Here is a 26,146-nt window from a genome sequence, read left to right as displayed (position 1 = left end):
GAGGAGAAGTGCTGAGACACTATGAAGCCTGGTTGACTGCTCACACGTGGCAGAAATCCCAGCACAGTATCTGGGGCTCGCCGGCTCTCGGAGCACACACCCATGGCATTGCACCTCCAGCACTGCCCTTCTGCTTTGCAGCAGTTCCCTTCCTGCCCTTCCCTGCTCTCCACACTCTTGGAGCAGCCTGGGAGCACTGAACATGCACTGAGCTTTAGATGACGGCTCGGGAGAGGAGGTGCCTTCGTGGTGCTGGGTGGCACAGGTCAGCTAATGCATCCCTTGGGGGATCCCTGCTGCGCCCTCTCCTCTCAGGAGAAGGAAATTGCAGCTGCCAGGAGGCAGGGGTAATCTTCCCAGTGGGCTTGTCCTCCACATGACAGGTTTGGATGGCTGTGCTCTATCAAGGCTCAGAGAGCCTTCTCCCAGGATGCCCCTTCTCCATCCATATCTTGCATTGAAATGAGAGGAAATCTGAGAATATCGACCCTGACATGGGAGAGGTGTAAGGCCTGACTTTCTGCCCACAGCAGAAAACAACCCAAACAAGAAAAACACTTCATGTTTTTCTAAGCTTTTTCCAGCATTCAACCACCTGTGGTGATGGCAAATCACCCAGAACCATGGCTGTGCCCTGAAGGGGAGAGGACAGCCAGAGGCTGGTAGAAGCCAGGCAGGAGGCAGGAAGGAGGGCTGCAGTGATGACAGCTGCCTTGGCAAAGCAGGCACGGCTGTCCTTCAGTGGGCAGGACATTCAAGGACAGCCTGGAGCTGGGCCAGGAGGCACCAGCAGCCTCTGAGTCTGTCTTGGCTCAAAGCAGGAGGTGACAAGGGCAGGGTGGAGGGCATCTCCTGCCACCTCCTCAGCACCTGCCTCAGCCTCTGCAGCCCATCTTCCCCACACCTCCTCCTTCAGGGGGCTGCAGGAGGTGATGCAGGACATGCTGGAGAACTGTGCAGGGACCCACACGGAGCACCATGACTAATGTCTGTCCCACCTATTTTAAAGGTCTGTGCTGGAAAATAGCACCATGTCCTCGTCATTATTTATTGGATGAGTTTTGCTTTGTGTGGCTGCTGTTCCCCTGTAGGTTTCTCTCCGTAGCTCTGAGTAGAAAACTAAGATGGCACAAGAGGGAGACCAAGGCGGCGTGTGGGCTCAGACTGCCAGAAGCCATCCTGGGACAGGGGACACTGCAGGAAAAAATTAGTTAATGCCTTCAGGCTGAAATGTGGGAGCAAGCATCTTTCAACTTCTTGGAGGTGATATAATGCACGGCAGGATGACACTGTGGCCTTGGCTCTGTCAGATGCCCTCCATCCCCTGCTCCCTCCTGTTCTCACTAATCACATGCAGATTTCAGCAGGGAAAATGGTTCATGGTGAGGAAGCAGGGATCAAATGTGGTGCAGACACTGGCCAGAGACAAATACAGTTCCCTTGATCATCTGCCTGCTGCCTGGGCACTAACTGAGGCATCCTGATGCTGACTGAGGTTGCCAGACAGGAAATCAGTACAGGCAGGGACAAACATCAGGAGAGGTGTGAGTGTAGCCCTGATGACCCAAAAATTCTCTGCACCCCAGTAGGCCAGGCCAGCTACAGTTCCTCTAGCCCTGCACAGACAGGCTGTTGCAGCACTGCAACTGTCCATGTATATGGCTGGGAGGTTTAGCTCTGCCTGCTGAGCCTTAGGGGGATGAGCAGGACATGAGGCAGAGATTTTAAGCCTCTCTAAGAGGCTGGACTTTCTTTTGTCCCCTGTCTGAGATGCACTGCTGCAGCCACCAGTGAGTCCACAGGCTGCCAAAGAGTGAAGGTGACTGTGGTTGGAGCTGGAGATGAGGGGGAGATGCAGAGGGTGCTCCAGAAAACCACAAATCTTGGTTATTGTCTTCATTGAGGAAAAATTGGTAGATTTGGAAAAACATAGTACGGCTTAAAGCCAAAAAGACCTAGCATGGGTATGTTGAGGAATAGAGAGGGCTGAGGAAAATAAAGGTGACAATGTTTTTCAGGAGGTATAGAAACACTTTATTTGAAGTGTTGTGCTCCAAGCTGGTTTAAATAAAATTCCAGTTCAAAGGCCAAGTTTTATTTTTGTTTCTTTGAGGGGGTGTCGACTTCAGGGCACTTACAGCTTTTATCTTTTCTTCTTTGGTTTTGTGGTGTTTTTTCCCGCTAAAGGGGGAGAGAGTGCGCATTCCTACTGAACTCAGATTGCATTTTTAAGGGGTAAGTGGAAAGAACCTGTGAGCAGACCCACTTTCAATGCCAGGGTGTAAATGCAATCAAAGGTTGAGAACAGACACCACCTTTGCTGGCCCAAACTCGACCTTCCACCTAATAAATTGAAGCTGGAGGGATCCTGGAGTCAAACGTCTCTCTTTCAGGTTGCCGCCCAGCAGGGCAAAAGTCAGAGCAACACACCCTGATCCCAACGGGCAAAGAGTGCTGGGCCCTGCTCCTGCCTCTGCCAAGGCAGCTGAGGTGTGCAGGGCACACAAGGCATGCTGATGTGCACCTTCAGAGGGACAGGAATTCAGGCAAAAGAGCCTCTTACGGGCAAAGCGTTGCTGGTACCAGCAGTGCTAGGTCTATTTTTAATGATTTGGGAATGGAAGATGCTTTCAGCAATACATAATTAATACAAGTGCACTTCTGTTGTCTGCCGAGAGGGTAGGAAGGCCCTGGTTAACTTCTGAGGCTGTGAAAGGAAAAAGAAAAGGATAAAAGAATCATAATGCAATCAATCAGTGGAAATTAGGTAGGAGCTAAATGAAAGTTGCTGAGAATAATTTATTCTGATCAGAACTCTGTGGCTGGGCTCTGTTTTGAAGCTGGCCATGCTTCATGGTGCAGTGGAAGGAACCTCCCTGTCACTGGATTCGATACTCTGCCCTTGGGAGAATATTCCCCCTGCTATAACCCTGAGCCTGATATATCCTTACTCTTAAAAAACCCAAGGGATTGCTGTCTGAAACTGTTTCAAATTAAAAAAGAAACAACCCAACCAGTAGTTCCTCCTAAGGTGGAGTGGAGGAATTTCCTTGAGACGCATTCCCATCCTTCCTTAGAAATAAAATTACCACAAGTCATCACGAGGCAAGCTTCAGCTGTATTCTTCAGAAGGTGAAGAAACCTTGGGAAAGTGATTAAACATTTTTTTTTTTTTTTTCAGTGTAAGATCAGCTCCGAAACAAGACAAGGAACTTCCTCTTTATGATGTTGTAAAACAGCAAGTGCGTGCAGGGCTGTCCAAGCCCGGGGAGCGAACAGCAGAGCTCTTGCCCTGGAAAGCCGAAAGCACAAGCGGACGGCAATGGGCAATGCGCTGCAAGGCAGGGCAAACACGGCGGCGGCGGCGGCTTCATTTTCGTCAAGATAAAAAAAAAAAAGAAAAAAAAAAAGAAAAAAAAAGTATATATATGTACAAATAAAGAAGGGAAGTGAAACTAAAAGGAAGGTTTCTGCACTTCTATTTTAAAATTTTTAAAATTTAGAAAGCGTGGTATTTCTGGGCGGGGGGGGGAAGGGGAACTTTTTGAGGCGGGGCGCGGAGCCCCTCAGCCGCTCCCAGCCCTCACGGCCCCGGCCCCGGCGGCGGTGCCAGAAGCGGTGCCGGCGGCGGGGGAGGGCGGGAGCGAGGGAAGGCGGTCGGGAAGGAGGAGGCGGCGGCGGCGGCGGCGGCGGGGGGGCCGTGCTTGCTCGCGGTTGCCATGGGGAGCGGGAGGGCGGCGCCGCCGCCGCTGCGCAGGGAGCAGCTGCTCCCTGACACATCCCCCCGCTGCCATATTGTGTCCGCCGCCGGCCGCGCGGCTTCATGACCGCGGTGAGTGCCGCCCGCGCCCGCCGCCCCCGCGGCCCCACGCCTGCCCGGCCTGCCCCCGCGCCTCCCTCGGGTTTAGCTCTCGGCTTTCCCCTGGGTTTGGGGGGTGAGTTTTTTTTGTTCCCGACGCTCCGCGAGGGTTTCGTGGGGGAAGGGGGAAAGCGCGGGGAGTGTGGCGGCGGGTCCCGCTGGTGCCGGGGAAGCGGCCGGGGGGGGGGGGCGGTGTGGCCGGTGTCCTCTCATTCCCCGCGTGGGGACAACGCGCGGAGGCGGCGCTTCCCCTCTCCAGCCGCTCCCGGTGCCGGTGCGTGGGAACGGGGGGGTCCCCGTGCACCCGCAGCTCCTCCTCCTCCCGGCGCGGCCCCGCGGAGGTTCCGCCCGCCCTCCCGCGGGGTGTACGCGGGTGACCCCCCCCCCCTCCTTCAGCGCTCCCCCGGCGGGGCCAGCCCGCGCTCCTTGCGCGCTTCCAGCTGCGGGGATGGAAAACGCGGCCGGCACCTGGGAGCGCGGCCCCGCCGTGCCCCTCGCCGCCGGGTCACCCCCGTCAGACCCAGGCGCTTCCTTCGGTGAAATAAAGACGCGTTCGGCCTCGTTCCGCCGCGCCCCGTTGTCCCCGGAGCGGCGGGAAGCCCCCAGGGATGTGCGGAGCGTCCGTGGCTTGCGGAGCTGGGGGCAGTGTGGGAGAGGAGCTCCGGGGTTCCCGCGTTTTGGGGTAAAATCCAGGAAACTGCTGGCGGAGTGCTCGGGGTCAGGCTGGGATCTGCACGTGGCCCTTCGGAGTTTTCCCATCTTTTTCGGGGTTTTTTGGTGAAGTTGGGCGATGAGTTGGTGGCGGCAGCAGCGGAGCAGCATCCCACTGGCTTCCTGCCTTGCTCCTGCTTGGACACACCGGCGGGCTTGCTGCTCAGGTTCTGTGGGAGCGGAAACTGCCCTTTGTTGGTGAGGGTTTGGATTATGACAGGGCCCAAACAAAGCGTAAAAGGAACAAAGAAATAAAATAAACCTTGAAGAGGAGCCGATAAACTCATGTTCCTGCCGAGGTGCCTGCCTGTGGATGGATGCTGTGTTCTAAATGTGGAGTTAAACGTGCTGAATTATGGTAGACTTAAATGCTGAGAAAGCATTTTGATTAGCTTTGTGCCTAATCTATGAAATCAAGATAACTTTATGTATAATTCACCTCGTATATATGCACACAGACACTCTCCAGATCTTGTTATTGGTGGGCTTACATTCAGATAAATTTAGTAATAGGTGGGTTGTAATATATTGACATATGAATCATTTAACTTCAGTTGTGTTTCTTGGATTGGGGTCTTTTTACCCCTCCTTAAAGTCTGGTGTGATGCTACATCTATGCAAGAAAAATTCAGCTGGCATTATCTTACGTCAGGAAACTTGAAGTAGTTTGAAGGTTGCTTGTTTTTTTGTTTTTTTTTTTTTCTTTCCTTGGCAGGTGCCTACTCACATTTCCCAAGCTCTGCAGAAGGCAGTCGGAGCTCTGTAGTAGCAATTAGTGCAGCCCAGGGCTCGAGCTGATGAACTTAGCCGGGTGCCAGGGTGTGTTATCTCTGAGCTCAGCCACGCTGCTGCAGCAGATCAGCTTCTGCTGGGGGCTCACTCGTGTCCAGCTGTGCCACTTAACTTTTGTAGAAATAGAGAGGAGGTGGTGATTCTCACTTTGTGTGTTTGAGTTGCCTGAAATACATATAGGGCTTTTCTGTGCTTTCAGTATTTTTTGTTTGTTATTAGGTGTGCCCATGAACTGAGCAGTGCTGCTGTGCAGTGTCTACACTTGCAGACTGTGGTGGAGATGCTCTGTTGGCTGCCCTGCAGGTCCTGAAGGGAGCTGGAAGCACTGGCCCTGTACCAATCCAGGCATGTGGCCCTGAGCACACTCGGGGACCTTACTGGAATAAAACTTGGTTGATGTCTTTGTTGGGAGTGTCTGGACCAGAGGATGAAGTTGTGACCTGCTTTGGGTGCTGCTGCTGGGGCTGTGCTGAAGACCTCCTCAGGGATTTTTCAGCCCAGAAGTAAGGTATTTTTTGTCTAAAAGGGGCACTAGTTAAGGAGTGTGCTGTCTCAACAGCTCCAGCCCCCACAGAATTTCTGCTCGAGGAGCCTTTCAGTCTCCTCTAGAGAGCTTGGGATTGAGGGCTCCAGCATTGCCAGCAACTCTCTGTGTCAGGACATGCCAGTCCAGTAAGTAATGGAGCAGCTAGAGGTGTGTGTAATGGTCCTTCTGTAGGAGAAGTACTGCCTGGCAACAAGACAGAGGCTTAGGGACATATCAGGCTGATTTTTGCCATCTCTATTAACGACAGGCTCTGTTCCACTCAGTGCAATAGATTTGAAAACATGACACGTTGAGCAAAAGCAAACCTTACTGGTGAATGAGATAGTTTGGCATCTGAAGATGCTCTACATGGGTATGGTTCAAACTGATGAGAAAGCCGTAGGGTTCTCGTGCAGAGCTGTTGGTTCCCATAACAGCAGCAGAAGTTTTCATGTTGGTTTCACTGGGGTTGTAATTCCCCCTTCCTGCTCTGTCAATTCCACCTTGCCTACTCATTGTTGGGGTTAAAAGGAGCTGGTATTTACGAGAGGAAGTACCCCAGGCTCTCAGAAGACTTTTTCCATGTGCAGGTTTGTGATACCTTATCAGAAAGAGCTGCACAGAGGGATTACAGCCAGCGAGGTGGCAGAAAGGATGGGCGCTGGGAGGAGTGATGGTGTGCCCACAGCCACTGCTGCCATGCATCTCTTGATGCTGTTCCCTGCTCTGGGATGTTCTTACTGCACTGCTGTGGTGCAAAACAAGCTATGTGAAACACAGCTTTTCTTGCCTGGATGGATGGAAATGGATGGAAAGCAGGCTCTAGTCCCCATAAGTAAATGGCTGTCAGCAGTCTCGATGAACACTCACGACCTTTTAGCAACTTCTGGGTTATTCCCTTTGGCTCCTTGAGCATTTGCCGTTCCTCCCCTCCTGGTAAACGAGTGCATTTTGTGTAAGGATGTCACTGCACTGCCAGTAACTTTTCCTGAGGGAAGTGGATGGAGGCAGTGAGTGCCTCATCCTGGTGTGCGTGTGCTGCCACTGAAATGGTGTTGGGCAACTTCCTGCAGCTCGGCGTGACTCACGGCAGAGCCCTGCTCTGCTCTTGACAAGTGCTTGCTTGCAAACCCTGTCCACATGGGGAGGCTCCCTGTGGCTGCATCTGGGGTGTCTCTTTCCAGATCCAATGGCTGCCTTGCCTTGCAGAGAGGACACAAGAGGCCCCTGGGATGCTGCTTCACATTTTTCCTGGCTCAACCTTAATGTGTGATAGGTGTGTGTTTGTTCCCTGTCACATTGCACCTGCTGATTTGGTGATGATGCTGGGTGATGGTGAGCTCTCCATCTCATCCTCACCACAGTGGGTATAGGCACCAGTTCCATGAGCTCTCCATCTCATCCTTACCATGCTGGGTATAGGCACCAGTTCCATGAGCTCTCCATCTCATCCTCACCATGCTGGGTTAAAGGCACCAGTTCCATGAGCTCTCCATCTCATCCTCACCATGCTGGGTAAAGGCACCAGTTCCATAAACTCTCCATCTCATCCTCACCATGCTGGGTAAAGGCACCAGTTCCATGAGCTCTCCATCTCATCCTTACCATGCTGGGTAAAGGCACCAGTTCCATGAGCTCTCCATCTCATCCTTACCATGCTGGGTAAAGGCACCAGTTCCATGAGCTCTCCATCTCATCCTCACCATGCTGGGTAAAGGCACATAGTGATGTTCCATGGTGCTTCCAAAATGCAATTTAGGTCAGCAAGAAGAGACATCTCACAGTGCTTGGGTAATAAATCACATGGAATGGAAGAAGTACTGCCTGATGCCAGCCAGCATCTTTATGACCCCTGGTACTCTGCCTGCTCCCTGTAAAACACTATGGCTGTGGGAGCACGAGGTTGGGTCACTCCAGGCTGGGAGGGTGCTGTTGAGTGCTCAGTGCTGGCCTGTATGGTCAGCAGCTGGGAAACATGGCAGCTGTGTTTGGGGCAGGAATGCCCATTTTATTGAGTGGTTGCTCAGGGGCACCAGGACCATTTTAAGAGAAGCCTGTAATTTGTGCAGATAGGAATACTTACACTGAAAGTCAATGGTGTGGATTTTGACTTTTTTTTTTCTTTGCTGAGTGCATTGAAATTGTTTTCCCGTTATGTTCAGACTAGACTTAGTGCTCCCTACATTTCCTCAAGGGTTGGAGAATGTTAGGGATTCCATTAAATTGACTACTGCAGGCATCAACACCCCCCCCTACTCTTCTGCACACTCAGTCTTGGTGTCTTCTCTCAGGTTATATTCAGTGCATTCCTATCTTGCAGTTTGTCACTACTTTTAGTTTCCCAGTTTAAGTGTGGTCCCGTGCTTGCTTTCTTTTCAGCAGTGTCACTGGGTTTTTTGTGCTTAGATTTTGGGGCAAGTACATGGCTGCCTAAAAGCTGAGTACTGGGTATGAAGAGAGCTCAGCACCTGGAGAAGTTTCATGAAGTAGAGCTGGAGGAGTGGGAGCTGAGAAGCTTCCTCCTAAGCAGCATCCACTCATCATCCCTTGTCCTGTGGTGTGTGAGGATCATCCCCAGACCAGTTATCAACCAGTTTGGTTTGGTTTAGGGATGTCAAGTAGTCAAAAGTAGGAGGGTTTTTTGTTTGCTTTCTTCTTTGTTTAAACAGAGAGCCAAATTCCACACTGGTGGGATAAAATTAAAAGCAAGTTGGCCAGGGAGGTGAGCGCAGTGAAGAGCATTGCTTTGCCTTCCCTGGGCACTGGAGGAAATCTTGCACTTTGTGAGCAGGAGCTGGGAAGCAGCAAGTGGGGACAGCTTTGCAGTCACCAGGTTGTACTGGTAATGCGGTTTTGTGATACAGCTCCAGTGGGGCTTTCCAGTTAAATCTTGCAAAAGGGTCACTTGGGGTGAAGCTTCAAGTTGTTGGTTTTCCTCTGGAAATCAGGAGTTTTGGTACTTTAAAGGCAGAAAAGCTGTGTGGAAAAGACAGCTTTATGTTTTCTAGCATTGGTAAATTGGTACTGACACCAGCTGAAATGTAGCTCACTTCTGTTTCAAGAGGATGGTAGGGAAACACACAGAAAGGTTACCCTGGAAAGGGAATTAGCATCAGAATTATTTTGCAAGTCATTTGCTCAAATGGCTCACTTGTGAACATATCAGTGGTTTACATTTTTTTGCATTTTAGTCCACTTAGCAAGCACAGTATTGAATTTGAGGAGAATGACCTGTAAGCATCTCTTGAAAAGCTATTGGCTGTAAATAATTTTTCTTGAAAGCACTTATTTCCCTCCCCTCTCCTATTTGTGTCTTACCAAAGGTTTTTCTTAATAGTTAAATTTCACTGCTTGTTTGGCTTTCTTATTTTTTTAATATTATTTTCATGTCCCAGTTTCTCTTTTAGACTGTTATTATGTGCATGTTTTAAATCTGAGGCACGGGGAGCCAGGTCCAACAGTGACTGCAGCCTTTGGAAAAGCTTCACATTTGCAAAGTCTCTGAAGGCAGCAGTGGAATAAATGTTCCAGAGGCTCTGGGTCGTGTACAGGGTCTGGATTGGGGTCAGGGCATGTCTGAGCTCACATATAATTTTCCTTTCAGATATTTGTAAACCCACTTATGTGTGTGCATATGTATGCATACAATAAAAAAATGCAAACTTTAATGAAAAAAAGTTAGATGAAATCTTCCTCTTGCTCCCTGCCCTTTCCTGGGCTATGATAAGGGTTTGTTAATCCCTTCCCTATTGCAGGATTTCTTAACTTTTCTTTATATTGGACCTTTGAATTGGTTTTTGTTACTTTTTCCCCCACCCTGCCTTTAATTATATCACGTGGTGTGGGAGAACATTGACATGAGAGTCTTGGAAGTATTTCTGCAAATTCTGGAAAACCTCTCTTCCTCTTTGAGCCCACCGATGCCAAGGTTCAAATGAAGCCCCTGAGCTTCTGGCTGGTCCAGTTCTTTGGTTGATGGGTTTTATTTTCAGTCTGGATTTGAGAAGGTGTTAAGTGCCCTTTCTAATGTTTTTTTTAACCCATTATTTTTAATTTTCCTCAGCTTTGCAAGCCAGGAAGAGCAGGAAGGGCCCTGCCTGCTGCAGGTGCTGCCCCTGGGAGCATCTCTGTGTGTCCTTTGTCACCCAGGGGTTCATCTCTTCCACAGACACTGGGTCCCAGCTTGCTGAAGTCTGTGGCTGAGAGGTGGTTTTATCCTCAGAAGACTGTAATGCCTTTAGTTGTCTTGGATACGTGACATCATGTAGTGTTATAATCAAATATAGGCCTTTCTCAGGGCTGGGGGAGGGTCTCAGCTGACCTCCAGCAGGGCTGGGAGGTGTGCAGGGCATGGGCAGCCCCACACAAGGGAGATGATGGGGGGAAAGGTTGAATTAGTGGAGGGCAAAATGGTTTGGTGTCATCCTTTTAATGCTCCTGGTCAGGCAGATGGATGCTTTTTATTGATGGGTTTGCATTAGTCGTGCCAGGGGCTTTTTGTTTGTTTGTTGGGGTTATTTTGTTTGTTGTTTTTGTTGGTTTTTTTGTTGCTCTTCCCTCCAACATGCGAAGACTTGTAGCTGGTCCTGTGCTATGTGCCCAATGACTTGGAAGTTTATCCTCAGCTTGGGTAGGTGAGCAGTGCCAGTCATTTATCTGTCTAATTCTTGGGCTGTTTTGACAACACATATTGATGTATTTGAGTCAGGACAAGCCCTGATGCGTGTTGTAGATGCAAGGGAATATGAAAAATCAATAGAGGAGTTTGCTACTGGAGTAGTTGTTTGCATGCAAAAGCAGATACCAATTGTCTTAAATCCTCTCACAGAGCCTGTTTGTGTCAGGACAGAAGCTGGGTGTAAAGCACAACTGCCTGGCTCTGTAACTAAGGGTGCACACCCCGAGCTTGGTGTGCAAAGAGTGGGTGCAGAGCTGCTGTCATTAAGTGTGATATGGCTGAAAATCTTTTTTCCTGGATTAAAATTATGTTCCACTCCTCAGACTTGGGCAATGCACGGTAAGATTTTATTTTTATTTTTATTTTTATTTTTATTTTTATTTTTATTTTTATACCTGGAGGGAAATCACTGCACTGTTGGCAGGCTCCAGGTCTTCCCACTATTAGCAGAGGTGACCTAGTTGCTTGGCTGGTCCTGCAGAAACAAAAAGGTGCATTTAGTTGTGGAGAAGGTTGTCCTAACCTGGGGCACTGATGCTGTGCAGGTGCCAAAAGGGCACCTTTCATCTGATGCCACTGTAAAGAAGGATCAAGCAGCAAGAGCAGCTCTGTTTCCATGCTAACTTGGTGTGGACAGGGCTGTGGCACCTTCTGACAAAAAGGCTGAATTCTTTCTTGCCAGTTCAGTGAGTCCAAGTGTGGTGGCCACTGAAATGATACCTGCACACTTGCATCTGCAATGCTGCTGAGTTTGGAGGAGGTCACCTTTGGTGGGATGGTGTCATCTGCCATAGCTTTGTCCTTTTGGCCTGGATTCTGCTGGAGCTGAGACTTCTCCCAAGAAGGGCTGCTGCAAAGTAAACGTGCTTCCCTGCTTTCCTGAGGATCTGCTCAAGTGGACTTCCAGTTTCATTAAATGGTTGGCCTTTATTAAAGCAGCTTTGTCTTCATTAAGTGCTCACACATCAAAGCATTTGCTCCTGTGGCAGAACATAGCAATGCTGAAGTTCTTCCATCAAAATTCAGTCATAGCTGGGGTCTTTATGGGAGCACACAAACCTGGTTTAACCCAGGTGTGCTCTGCTAGGCTGAGGACCTGTCAGTGCTCATCACCTTTCCCAAACTTAGCTCTCCAGTGAGTTTGAGAGAAGGCTGCAAAGAATATTACCTTTTCTTGAGGTATGGAGTCTCCTCTGATCTGTTTGTGCTTCTCTGGGCTGCTGCCTTGGTACACTGCAGCCTTAGTCAGCCCCTTCAGACCTGGGCTCTGCTGCTTGGGTCTTGAGTGCTCTGGAGGAGCAGGTCTTCACTGGGCTCTGAGTGCTGGACTGGCATGGATTAGCAGGGAGGTCTGCTCCTGGCTTTTATGTGACGCCAAAAATCAGACTGCTGGAAGAAGGTTGTGTCTCTCACCTCTTCTCTGATGCATCCTAACTTTTATTTGAGCAGCCTCAGTTGACTTGGCAGCTTTTTAATCTTCTTACCCTGGAATCATAGTCCTCTGTCTGTAATTACCAATGCAAGATGATGTGCACCTCCATTGTGAGGAGCATTTGAGAAGTGAATGCTTTGTTTGGCCTTTCTTTTCAAGGTACCAACAGGAGATAGATCCTTGAGTTCCTTAGGATTGGGATGCATGAGGCTCTGCTTCCAGCTGGGAAGTGTTAGTACCAGTGAAGAGCAGTGTGCTGTGTCACTCTGTACTCACTGGTAGGGTAAAGCACATGGGCAGAGCACAAACTCTTGCATGTTTTTCAGAGGTGTGCTTAAATCATATTGATTTTGCATTTGCCTGGCTGGAGGTTGCCTTCTTGGCTCTGCTTACAGGGCTGGGGCTGTCCCCATGGGAATTATCAAAACATCTGCGCTGGAGAGCTGCTGCTGTGCTCTTTCCTTCTCACACTTTGCTCTCCTTGCTCTTACTGTGGTTTTTCTGCAGGGCCATCCCTGAGCACAAAGCTCTGCCAGCTTACAGCAGAGATGGTTTGGTGGATTCCATGACCCTTATGTAAACCATTAGACCCCAAATATTGGAAGTAATCTTGAAAATGGCATCTTAGAAGCTGTGTTCTCACAGTTGTGCCTGTTTATAGGCAGTCAGAACACACATGGAGAAAAAATTGTGGATTTTGGATGTCATTAAGGGTCTCAGTGAATGAAGAGGGGTTTTGGACTTGTGTGCCTTCAGATCTGCTCTAGTGGCATTGGTGTTGCTTCTGTGATTTTATTTTTTCTTATTTATTAGTTGATAATAGTCTAATATGGCCTTTATAGCATTCTAGAAAAAAGAAATTAATTTATGATATGTTCATGTAGGAGGTGTGTGAGGTGGTGAACTAGGAAAAGAAGGCAATGAGATGCATTACAAAAATCCACATCTAAGAAATGTGACACTAACCTATATTATTTACTTTTAATAATATTTATAACTTTATAATATTTAATAATATTATTTAATAATATTATTTAATAATATTATTTATGTTAACTGCAAATAATTTTTATTTTCATGTAGGGCATTAGATATGCTAATGATTCTCTTCTATAATACAGTAGCATGCAAACAAATAGTGCATTGACACCACAAAGTCTGCCTGGTTCTAAGTGCCAGTTCCATCAGTTGTTCTATTTTTTCCCTTATATTTTTGAGAAGACTGAGTGTGCCCAGGCCATTTTTGTGTTGAAAACAGACTTCACTGCCCCCTTTCCCCTAAGAAAAGAATACAGTGACCTCAGACTTGCATGTGTGTGTCAGCATGTGTGTGCTCTTGATCTGCCACGCTGACAGAAGATTTGTAAAGGGAGATTTCGTGCAACATGAACCGGGAGCTAAAATTACCAAAACACGGCTGGGAGGTGTAAGCTCCTGTGTAGCTGCCTAAAGAGGTGCTCAACCAGGGGGCAAAGTTAATGATTAGAAAGAGAACAGAGCAGCTCACGTTGCAGCAGAGTTGGGGTTTGTCTCACTGTATGAATTTTATCACTAGCTCTTTGTTTGGCTTGTTTTGTTTTTTTTTAATTTAAGAAAGGATGAAGAAGTGACATGAGCATATGTATATATGGCTGTGTTTAAAGGCAGCCATCTCTGACTGCCAATATGAATCTGCTCTGGTGCCTTGGGGGAGAAGTAAATCGTAGGGAGAGCAAAGCTATTTTTGACCAGCTATTTGAGCAGCTCACTTTGCTTTAATTTTTTTTCTTTTTATAATACTGACTGAGCTGGTAGCTAATCATACCCATCCGTGCACTTAATAGAAATAAGAAACATAAGGTAAAAAATTTATGCATGTTTTCCAACACTGCTACTGGCAAGCATCAGTCCAGGTGCTGTTGTCAACACAGCTTTGCAATAGCTGGTGCAAGAATGCATGAGCAGATGAAGAGAGAAACAAAAATTGCTGGTGGAAACACTGTGTGTTTCCTGGGGGAGACACAAATTCTGCACCTCATGACTGCCTGGCACCAGGCAGGGGCTGGCAGGGTTGGGATGGATTATCCTGTTGCCTTTCTGTGTCACTCCTCCATTGCACATATTGCTCCCCTTCTCCAAAACAAGGGGGCTGGGCAGTGTTCTGCCAGGGACACGGTGAGGCTCCAGGCTGCAGCTGGCTGGGTCTGGGGCTGGCACAGCCAAGCAGTGGGCCCTTGGTGGGAGGAGATGCAAGAGCAAGGAGACAAGTGTTTACTGCAAACTGGGGTAAGAAAACGTGCAGTAACTGTGTAGAGCTGTCTGGTGAGGTGTGATATGGAAACTGTCCTCATCTTGAGCTCTGGCACTGGGAGCTGGAGCATGAAGCCAGAATGATAGTGCTTACAGGGACAGGGAACTGGAATGGGGTTTGGGTTTTTCTTTGCTTGTTTTGTTGGATCTTTTTACAGTTAATACAAACCTCAGCTTTGCGCTGTGCTATTTACAACTATGAGCTGCATCCATGGTTGGAGTGTCTTATGTCTGTAGGGTACATGTGTGTGTGCATGTACACCCCCCAGATCTGTACAGTGCTCACATCAGCAGGAAGAAAACTGCTGTTCCCATAACACAGTTTGCTAGAAGACCCCTTTTGAAACTCTACAGGCAAGGTGGTGTCTGTTGATATAATGCCTCCAAAGCATGGGTGGCCTATTAGACCTTGCATTGAATGGCAGTGTTTTGAAGATAATAATGTTATGATTAGGGTTTTAGTGTTTTGTTGTTTTAGGACTTTTTTATCTAAGTGGTGAGCCATTGCTCCTGCAGGTCTAAGCTGCCACCCCCAGTGGTTGGTCCCCTCCTCTTGGGAATTGATCCCAGCACTCTCTGCTCTGCAGAGAAGCCCAGGTTAGGGCAGCAAGCCCTTGCAGGAGGGCAAAAAAATCTTGTGGACCCAGGCAGCTCTGTGGGACACAAGTGATGAACAGATAGGCTGGCCAGATAGAAACAGGCAGCAGCACTTGAGAATGACTGTGACTTGTAGGGGTTATAAAGATTTCATTGGCACTGAGACCACAAATAGACTTTTACTGATTTAAGTTTTGCAATTCCTTTTTCACTATTTGGACACCAAAGGCAAACTCTTCTAATCAGGGTCAGTTTACAATATAATGGGTAACTTAAGAATTAGTGTGAGATCTGAATGGATTAGATCCTACCTGTTAAGGTTTTTTCCAGGTTTCAGGTGTTGACGTGAAAATAGCTATTATTTCTGTGTCTGAATTGGTGTTTCTAGATAGATACAGCAGTTTCCAAGTGCTACCCATAAGCTCTGCTTATAAACCAAGGGGAGTTTATGCTCATGAGTTTACTGGGAGGCTCCTGTTGGGCCCTGGCTCTCACCAGTGGCTTCAGCGTTCGTGCACAGCATGGGGATGGTGCAGCCCCGTGCTTGGGTTTGGTGGGCTCCTGCTGAGCGTGCCTGTGGTAGTTTGCAATGATTTCTGACCACCTCCTTTGTTGCAGACCAATCAAGCTAAATGGGTCCAGTCACTGGGATGACTCCGGATAAGAAAGCTGAAACGCCGGGAGCAGAAAAAGCCGCGGGACTACGGCAGTGCCATGGGATGGGCAGCCTGCCCGACACGGGCCACGCCGGCAAGCCAAAGGCCACCGTGGTGGACAGAGATTCAGCAGATGATGAGCTCACAAATTTGAACTGGCTGCACGAAAGTACTAACCTGCTAACAAACTTCAGCCTCGGCAGCGAGGGCCTCCCCATTGTTAGCCCCTTGTACGACATCGAGGGGGACAGCGTGCCATCCTTCTCACCATCCTGCTACCAGAACCCTGAGAAAAAATCCTCCACTTCCAAACCCCCTTACTCTTTCAGCCTTCTCATTTACATGGCGATTGAGCAGTCCCCCAACAAGAGCTTGCCAGTCAAGGAAATCTACAGCTGGATCCTGGAGCGCTTCCCCTACTTTGCCACGGCCCCCACCGGCTGGAAGAACTCGGTCCGACACAACCTCTCCTTGAACAAGTGTTTCCGAAAGGTGGAGAAAAGCCATGGCAAGGTGAGACCTGGCAGGAGGGAGGTGGAGCAGGTTGGAAAATCAGGGAGAAATGGAGAAGGTTCTGTTGTTCTTGAGCACAGTTTAGTTTGGGTTGTTTCCACCCCACCGTGTCCTCTTTACACTTAATTTGCAGATGGGGGTGCTTTGGAAATGCTGCTTCTGTGGAATCACAGGATGACAAAAGTCACTGGGTTTTGTTATTTATTGTTCACCTAGGTACACCCAGCTGTGGTACATCCTTTTAAAATGTGGCACACTACAATTGCAAAGGACTCTTGTTTCCATTTACTTAAAATTTTATTAGCCTGCAATAACCAGCCTGAAATTTCAGATAACTCTCTGAGGAGTTCTTCTTGATGAGGCCTCTTAAAGTAGTGCTTTCTCTATTTCCCAGTGCTGAAATTCTGGGGTATGTTCCTCCTTCCCTGCTTTTCCAGCATGGCCACGGCTACAGTTGCACTGGCAAGCAGAGCAGATTATGGGATGCCAACCAGCTTCCCTGCTTGGCTAGCAGGGATGTTGCCCCTCTGGGTGCAGATGTGGTCCCCTGCAAGGTGCCCTTGCTTGTGGGCACACTGGATGTGCGTGGTTGAGTGTTCCTCAGTCCAACAGTTTTCTCAGATATTAAATTGACTCTTCCACTTGTGATCTCCTGTTACACTTAGCACAGCTCTAGCTTTCCAATAACTATATTAATTCCTGCATTTAATGGACTGTAATGCTTTAACATCTGTCATAAGATAAGATGTGCATCTCTGTGTGGTGCACACACGCGCTTCTTAAAGTCAAGGATGCTCTTTTCTGTACAAGGTCTTTCTTCTGATTTATATGATTTTACTAGTGACTTTCTTCCTCCCTCTCTCATTCCCCATTGTGTTCCTCAAAGAGCTGGCTGTGACTTGAATAAACTAACAAACTACATACTGAAAGTCAGCAAACAAGTCCTGTGCTTGGAGGTCAGGCTCGGTGGTAGCAGGCTTGCAGAAATGCCTGCAATGCTTGGAGTGCTTGACAGTTTCTCACTGTAGAGAGGGGTCCTGGAGCTGAGTGGGCACTGGGGAGGACTGCCTTGTACACCACTGCTTCTCAGTATTTCTGCTTCTGCATTAAATTGTTAGGGTGTTGTCACAAGCAGCAGCTTTGCCCTGAAAAAAAGTGACTTTTTATTACAATGTGGCAAGTCTATTAACTACCCCAGTGCTGAATCCTGCTGAGTGTTAGGATGGGCTCTCAAGGTGGCTCAAGGTGCTATAATGAGGTAACTGAGATGCTCAAGTGTGCCTGTGTAGAGGACTGGATCTGAGCAGGGACCACACACTGCTTTAGGTGCCAGAAGTGCTGTTAAAGGCCTGGGTGGCTCTGTCCAAGGAGGGTGGCATGAGTTTCAGAAAAATTAGGGCAGGAAAGGACAATCTAAACTGGTACGAGTTCCTTCTGTCTGTGGATCTGCCCTTAAATGCTCTGATGTTTGGATGGGTTAGGGAGCTACCAGTCAGACTTGCTGTCTTGGCATTTGGGTGGCAGGAGCTTGACACTGCCTGGTCCCCTGCTTACCCTGGCATCTCCATGGGTATTGCTGGGCTCAGAGGATGGCTTGCTGCTAGATGTGACATCTCTAGTAGGAAGAGCAAAATGCAGAATATCTCCCACTGCTACCAGCAAGGTGATGCTGATGTGCTCTGTCAGTGGTTTCCCAGGGCTCCAGAAACTGCACAGCTCTGTAATTCTAAAGAACAGAAACTGTGCTTACCAAAAAATACCACCCCAGAAAAGCCCCTCCTGAAACTTTGCTGAAGCTTCCTCATTTCCAGCAAACAGCAGTTCAGTCTTTACCCTCTGCCCCCCTAGAAAAGGACCAGATGAGGGTACTGCTCCAAATTCTTCCTGCAAAATAACTCTGTGGCACACAGCAGCATGCCTGGACCCCGTGGGAGTTGATCTGGCAGGTAAAGGAAATGCTGCAGACCCCTTTGGATGAGCTCCTCAGGTGTCACTTCTTGGACCAAGCAGCAGCTGCTCACAAGCTCATTGTGCTGATCCTGTTGCATGTAACCATGTGCTAGCCATGCCTCTGGGTGCTTCCCTGAAAGGGCAAGATAATTTTGTATTTTTTCCATTTTTTTTCTTTGTTGATGGCATTTTGTACTTCAAAGGGAGCAGGCAATCAGCTTCCTTCTATGCCAAGTGCCTGTGGAAGCAGAAGAGTCCATGGCATGTTGTATCAGAGGAGCCTGGTTTATTTGCTAACATCAGGAATGAAGGGTTTTACAGCCTTTCAAATGAACCTGAGCTCTAAGATGTCTGACAGTAGGGGATGGATGCTCTGTGCCCCTGCATCCCAGGGCAGGCTCTACTCTCTGACACCTCCCTGGCTATTGCTGCTGGCTGTCAGCTGTGAAATCATCTCTCTGAGGTCAGGTGGCAAAAGAAGGATGAGTCTATCCTCATCTTTGCCATAATGCTGACATTTTGTTTTGGATTGTAAGTGCATATTGAAGGAAAGCTGATTTTTTTCCCCACTTCCCCCCCTGAGCTGGCACTGCAGGGCAATTTCAGGACTCTTGCCCTGGACTCATTTTGGCTGGTGCTGAGCTGGAAGAGTTGCTGCAGGAGCATGCTTGCTGTGCCCTGATGGCTCTGGGCATTGTCCCCAAGGCCCTGCTGGAGCAGATCTGAGCAGACCACCCAAGGTACAAAGAGGTGACCCCTCAGCACCAGCTCCCTTGTTCTGCAGAGCTCTTCCCACCAGACTGTGCCCCATCATGTTGCAGCTGTAGCTCTGGATGGCCATAGCTGTGGTTGTGATTGTTCTGTGTGTGCATTTGCATCAGCCAGCTAAATACCTGCAGCCTGCAGGGCTTCAGGGGTCCAGGACAGCATCCAACAGAGACTGGGGGAAGACTCTCCTTGCTTGGACCACTGGAAAAAGTTACATGTTGTGCTTTTCTTTTAATGAGTGGTGCTGAAGGGAAAGTGCCTTGAGATGCCTCATGAGCCAGCCTTGCAGTCAACAGGAGGAACTTCTCATGCCATGGGATCAGGATGAATGGATATCATCACCCTGCAAAATACCATTGCCTGTTCTGTGTGCACATAGCACACTGCTGCTGGACCTAAGTGGTGTGTCAAGGTGACAGACCCATGAGCTGCAACACCTTTTCTTTTAGAGCTGCAGTAGAGAAGATTTGTGCAATCAGCCAGGCAGATGAGATTCCCAGTGGGTCTCTGGTAATGGGGATGATGAACATCAAGGGGGTGATGCTGGAGCAGTCGCAGGGACACCTGCTTGCCTTGCAGTGTTGCTGCTGTGGCCCTGGTGCCCCTGAAGATGGGGAGGTGTGATTGTGAGTCAGTGATGCTCAGAAGACACAGCTGAAGCTCCTTGCATCTTAAGCACTGTCGTGCTGCCTTGGGCTTGGGAGAGAGGCGCCTACGCTGTGACGTTGCTTTTTTGAGGGAGCAGCATCTGATCTACAGCACAGGAGGACCTCAAGTGAAAAAGGGTTTGGGGCTGAAAGCCATGGAGAGTCTCCCTGCTCTTTGCTTAGATTTGTTTTTATGATTATGGCATTGGGAGTTATTAATTAATTGATGCTGAGGAGAAAAGGTGTGAGGAGGCAGGATCAGCATCTACATCAAACATTAATTTGGCCGGCCCCTGCTTGCATGGATGTGGCCCTGTCACTGTTTTCTCTAGAGGCTGGGGGTTAAAGGGCCTGAATATCTTCAACAAACATAATTTTCTTGGTATAAATATCTGGTTTAGGTGTTTGTGGTAGGCTATTTTTTTTGTCAAGAGATGGTGATAAACAACCTGTGGCTTTTCAAGTATTTGGGCAAGGAGCAGGGCAGGTCCCATCCATAAGCCTGTGAAGACAGGAGAAAGATGCCTTTTCTGTGATAAACCTTTTGGTGGATGTATTTTATACCTCCTTCCACACAGGCATTATTTTCCAGTAGTTCACCTTGCTCAGGTGTGGATGCAGCTGGTGACCACTGTCCATCCCTGATGGAGCCAGGACTGCTCCCAGGTGTGAAGCTGATGGAGAGCTCTCTGCAGCATGGGGACATGGGCCTGCAGGGAGCCTGAGCCACCGGCACCAGCTGAGCTGCTCTGCTTTGGTCGCTCCTCAGACTGGTGGGGTGGTGGTAAAGGATAAGGCTGGATCATGGGAGGCATTTTGTCTCCAGCCCACATTCCTGTAATCCAGCTCTGAAATGCTGGGGGCTGGAAACTTACTGTCTTTACAAAATAGCTCCAATACTTTAAAATGCAGGAATTCTTTTCTTTCCTTTATTTTTGCCTAGATAAAATCCTGCAAGTCAAATTAGAAACATTAGATAGATGCAGAAGAGGTGATAGACCAAAAACTAATCTCAGAACTATATGATTGCCCCTGTTTTGAGTTGCAGAGTAAGAAGAGCCTGGTGGCCTCTTTTCACTGACTCTGGAGGGATTTTTCTCTAGATCTTAAGTACAAGTTACACCTACATTTCATTTCAACACTTGCCTCACTGTTGAAGTGAAATACTAACCTCCAAAGGCAGTTTAGCATTTTAGAGTGTCCTGAATTAGTCCTTGCTAGAAATGGCACAGTCTGTTCTGGCTTGTTTTGAAGCTGGATATTGGTTCTGTGGCATTTCCAGCTCCAGCTGTGGCAGGCTGTTCCCTGGCATGTGACACTTGATTTCAGACCTGGGCTGGACTTCTGCCCCTGTCTTTGCTAAGCAGAGGGTGCAAGCAAAGCACAGGAGCAGCTCCATCATCTCTTCAGCTCAATGTCTACTTTTAGCATCTCCAAAGGTGGGTGGAAGTGTGGTTTCACATTACACATGACCCAAAGAAGGAGTCACCCTGTTTACTGCCTGTTGCATTGGATCTGTCAGTATCTGGATGGCTTCAGGGTGTGCCCAGGTTCAGCTTGCTGTTGCAATACCCACCCAAAATCCTTGTGTTATGTTGTCAGGGCAGCAAACTGGAGGAGTACCTTACTGGAAAGATCAAAGAGGGAGACTAACCCCCAGCAGCTGAACTGAATGAGGCATGAAGCAAAAGTGCTCACCTAAAGTACAGATAAGGTAGCAGATAAACAGTGTAGAGAAGTGGTTTGCTGCTTAGGGGACTTCCTGCTGCTCCCTGGGGGCAACAACCTCCAAACTGTGAAAGGGAAGGGGGGAAAAAAGCCAGTTGGGCATGGTTGTGGTACTGGGGAAAAAAGGGGTCTGGGAGAAATAAAGAATCAGGGTGTAAGTCTGTCAGTGAGATCATGGATAGAGCCAGTTGGGAAGATGCCTCCTGTTAGTATCCTAGGTGGTTAAATCATCCTGCCAGCCAGCATGGCTGTTTGTTAATTATAAGTAAGCTTCTTGATAAGTATCTTACAGGCTGTGCTCAGTTTTAGCATGAAAAGGTAAGTATAAGGAAGATTCAGATAAAAAAAAAATAACTTGGAGAGATGCAGCAGCTCAGAGATCTTTGTTAAAGGCAGTGACTTTAGCTGCAATTGCAGTTGCATCTCTTTCTTAGCTGGGGCTCTCCCTGGCTTGATTTTTCTCTCTTGATAGCAAGGCATTTCCTCCTCTCAGAAAACCCCTGTAACTTAAATAGAACCACAGCCTTACATACTTTTTAAGTCCTTTTTAGTCTGGGGTAAATCATGGGGCATCCATCCATAAATTGGAATTATTGTCCCCCAGGAGTCTGGCAGGAGGAGGCCAGCTGGCCACTGTGGGCTCACAGGAGCTTCTCTATGAAGTTTGGGTTTCTGCTCTGATATTTAGCCCCCAAAAATCCTTTAGAAGGCTCTTACTATTCAGGTGTACAGCTGCCCCATCCTTCAGCCATGTACATTTCCATTTCTGTAGCATCTGTTTTCCCCCAAAAATCTGATGCTGCTATGTGCAGAGCTTTTAGCTCATCTGTCAGGTCAGTGATTATAGAATTTCTATTTTAGAATAGAACTATTTAATTAAGTTGCAAGAAGTAGCAGGCTCAAAAAAAATAGGTTCTTTATTTAGTAAATTTGCGAAGAAAGCTTTGAGACAAGCAAGAGGTGCTTTATCTTCCTTAAGTTTCAATATACCAAATTTAATATCAAGAATAACTAGCACGGGGTGATTACATTGTGCATCAAAAACATATTCATTAGGTGTTCAGATTCTGAGAAAGTGAGAATAATCTATTTTGTAGCTGGACATTGAGCAAGATCCTTTTCCAGGGTGGTGTAAAGTTCATGAGTATGTGTCTATATCTAAACCAAGGGGAAGGTGCTTTGGTTTCTTACCTAGAAACCTGTTAAAGAAAAGATTTCTGATGCCTGGACAGGTCCCTAAACTCACAGCTGTGTTTATTAAGTGTTAAAATAAAGTTTACAACATTTAGGGGACAAATGGGAAAGGGACTTTAGAGAAGGGGTTTTGGAGATGCTATCATGACCTGCAAGATGAGTGTTTCCATAGTGTATAATGAGGGTCTCAGGGCCATTTTCTCAATTTTGGGACCATCCAGGGTGGAACTGCCTGTGGATGTTGTGTGTGCCTACATACAGTCATTGCACCGTGCTGCAGCTTGGGGATATTAAATCAGAAAGGACTGTACCATCCTGGTCCTGGATTTTCTAATTTGCTGTGTTTCTTCATTGCAGGTGAATGGAAAAGGGTCCTTGTGGTGCGTTGACCCAAAATACAAACCTAATCTTGTCCAAGCACTGAAAAAACAGCCTTTTTCCTCAGCACTTGCATTTTATACTCCACCAGCATCGCCACCCAGGTAGGTGGAGTTCTCATCCAAGCAGGACACACTGCTGCAGGTGGCACAGGGTGTTGAAGTGCTGTTATCTGCTGCCACCCCAGAGCAGAGTTTGAGTGGGCCTTAGGTGGGACCAGCTGGGTGAGGTGGGGAGATGCAGTGAGGCCAGGATTCCCAGACAGCACATCTGGGATGTGTTCAAGTCTCTTATTAACTGTGGGAGGGAGAGTTTAAAAGAAAAAGGTCAGAGGTGTGTTGGCTGCTTTCTGGAGAGCCCAATTTCTGCAAAGAGGGCAGGCAGTCCTGAGAACTGGAGCAAAATCCTCTTTCAAGCACAGTCCATCAGGACTCCTGCTGTGGAGGAGGTGGGTGTCTTCTCCTGTAAGTCACTTGTCTAGATATAAGATATAAAATGTATCTATTCTGTGCTTTTGTCAAAAACAATCAACTTTTCCACAGTCTGAAGTGCTGAGATGCTGCCCTGAGAGGGTTGTTTTTCTCTGAGGCTGTTTGAAAGCATTTTGCAGCAGGGATGGAAAAGACAGCCTTTGCCATAAATGTAGTTTGAGGTGGGGCATGCAAGACTTCTAAACCCAGGACTTCCTTACCAACACAGCTGAAGATTAGGCACTAGAATTTAGAGAATTTGCAGTTAAAGTCATGTAGAGTTTGACTCAGAGTTCCTGAGCAGAGGAAGAGGAGCAGCAGCTGGTTCAGCCTGTGGAGGCAGGAGGACAGAACGCAGCGCAGCACGTTGGGTGAGCTCGGTTCTGAGGAAGGCATGTGGCTGGTTTGTCAAGTCCAGGAAAGAATTTGGGTGAGATAAGAGGTCATTAAGGTGTTTGTACATTGCCCTATGCCTTAACCTTACTGCAAGGAGTTTCCTTAACAAGCAGGAGGAGCTGGGATTGCTGGAGCAGCATGTAAGACTGATAGCACTGAGCAGACATTTCTCAGGGTGCAACAGGACACTGGCCCTGGGAGATGGCACCCCTGTGCAAGCCTTAGGGGCTCAAGATTTTTGTGTGGCATGGGCTTGTCCAGTGGGGTTTGTAACCCACAAGATAGAACCAGTTGTCTCTGGTCTCTCTCCCACCCAGGGCCATCCTGGGCTGGAGCAAGCCAGGCAGAAGTGTCCTGTTTTCCAGCTTTCTCTTGGAATTGGGAGCACTACTAAAATAACCCTGAAACATTGCAGTATTAAGAAATAGATTAGAAACAATGAGATGACTGGTGGTGTTGCTTGGGGTTTATGGGAATAAAGATTATTGAAATGTCTGTAATTGGGTTCTAGAGGATAATGCTTTTACAGGTTGTAATGTCTCTGTGTAAGGGTATGGACCTCTGGTTTTGGGTACAACTCAAGTGGAGGTTTGGTCCTTGAAAGCTTTAAAGTCTGGCTCTGCTCAGACAGACTTTAAAATTTAGAGAGTAATACAGATGGGAAGTTGCCTGTCCTGCCAGAGGTGCAGAGGATTGACACACTCAGCCTAGGGCATGGTGTTCAGAGCCTTGACCAGTTAAGCTTTTAAAATCTCCAGGGTCTCCAAGATCAGTGCAGCTAAAGTTGTGTTAAGTGTGGTTTACTTAGCTTGGATAAATGCAGCATACCAAAATTAGGTGTGAGGAAGGAGACATTTCATCCACATGCTTAAGTACTTGGAAGAGCAGGACTTTAATTTGAAGCTGTTGTTTTTGGTAACTTTTTTTTTTCCCTTTACTGAAGGACTAGTCACACTTGCCAACAATTACAAGGAAATCCTGGATCTAATGAAGCCACATGGCAAAATTCCCACTGACTTCAACACGAGAAGAGTTTTGCAGTGCTTGTATTTATGAGTACAAGAAAATAAGAAACAACATATTAAGATACCAAACTGCTCCCTAATGAAAGCTGGTTTATTTTCCTTCAATAATAAAAAAACATTTATGTGACTTTCCATCACACCCAGAAAAACAGATTTATTGTTTCCCCTTCCGTGCTTAGATTTGATTTAAATTTTGGCCTAATTTTGGGGAAGGGCCCCCAAGGATCTGATTTGTTGTAGAGAGGGATGAAGCACAGAGGTTTAAGTGGAGAGAGGCTGAAATACTGTGCAAATTTATCTTCAGAGTGATCCTAAAATTCAGCTGTGGCAGTCTCTGAATTTTCCAGTGGGAAGACTGGTGTTCCTGATTATTTTACAGTGTGTTTGTGGGGAGTCTGCCTATCATTCAGCACAATTTTAAAATAAAATTTAGGCTGTTGCTTTGAGCAGAAGCTTTCCAAAACTGTAATCTGTGTCTAGTGACACTGAAATTTGTATTACCATAGATGATTGGCATGCCTGATGCATTTTATTTCTGCACAGCTTGTTCAACAAGTCCTTGTGAAGCCCCTGGCTGCATTCTGGTTCTAGTGCTGCACAAGTGACAGCCCTGGGGACAGCCACAGTCCTCATCTTGCTCATACCTTATGCATGGCTTGTCTTAATCAACACCAGGCATTAATTTAATTTGGGGGAGCTCTGTGTGGACATGATTTTTGAAGGGTGTGAGCTTAGACAAAAGGACGATGATGTTTAGCATCTCTTTGTACAATGGGTCTGAGGGCTGCAAAGCCAGCCATTTTGGGCCACACCATTGCTTTCCTTTATTTTAAATTTTTTTCCCCCTCCATCCATTTTTGGATCTGTTCCCTTTGCACTCTGTGGCTGCTACAAGAAAAGATACCAGACAGTGAACCCTATTTTTGCACATTTTTCCCATTCAGCTGAGGTTTCTCATGCACATTGGGCTTGAAAATTCTGTCATCACCCTTCAGATTGTTCTAGCAGCACTGTAAAAGATGCACATTGCTACATTTCATGCAATTTTAATAGTGTGTACTATTTTTGTTGTGGTTACTTCTAACTGCTCACTTATATATTTATAATAAACTGAATAATTAGGGCTGGGTGTGTAGCAGAAATCAAAAAAAAACCAACATGTGAAAGCTTTAACTTGCCCTTTATTTTGTGAGGGATTTAAGGGTACTTTGGGGCAAAGCTAGTCTGATTATGAAAAACTACCCTGGATAGCATCAACTTTAAAATCAGCAGTTGTCTTGATTTGGTTTTTAATTTAGTATTACTTTTTGTTAATTGCCCATCACTGCTTGGAAAAGCAAATGATCACAACTGGTCCTTTACCTGTCCTCTGAGCATCCCTGTATGAGGGATGTTTTGTTGACATGTAGGTTTTATGTGCTAAAAAATACATATCTTAGTTTAAATCCAGCCTCTAGGCAGGTATAGAAAATCTGTAGAAGTCAGTGCCTGTTGCCAACAGTATTTTTGCTCAGTGTGTGTATTTGGAGGTGTTTTC

At 47.4% G+C, this 26,146-nt stretch overlaps 1 protein-coding gene across 3 annotated transcripts in view; it reads left to right on the top strand.

The window, feature by feature from the left end:
* The first annotated feature begins 3,707 nt into the window (after nt 1-3,707).
* Nucleotides 3,708-26,146, top strand: part of FOXN2 (forkhead box N2) — a 30,466-nt gene continuing 8,027 nt past the window's right edge. For 2 of the 3 annotated variants that reach the window (XM_071423245.1, XM_071423227.1), the window contains exons 1-3: nt 3,708-3,832; nt 15,503-16,053; nt 22,698-22,822. In XM_071423245.1, the coding sequence (XP_071279346.1) occupies nt 15,517-16,053; nt 22,698-22,822 (662 nt within the window). In that variant the 5' untranslated portion in view covers nt 3,708-3,832; nt 15,503-15,516. Of the gene's footprint in view, nt 3,936-15,502; nt 16,054-22,697; nt 22,823-26,146 lie in introns of all 3 variants that reach the window. The other variant, XM_071423237.1, reaches the window with a different exon arrangement.

This window comes from Agelaius tricolor, unplaced genomic scaffold (assembly GCF_023055355.1).
Source record: "Agelaius tricolor isolate 1412-34295 unplaced genomic scaffold, bAgeTri1.0.p SCAF_1, whole genome shotgun sequence".
NCBI classification, from domain to species: domain Eukaryota; kingdom Metazoa; phylum Chordata; class Aves; order Passeriformes; family Icteridae; genus Agelaius; species Agelaius tricolor.
Note: the sequence above shows the minus strand (reverse complement) of the source record. Positions and strands in the feature narration are given on the sequence as shown.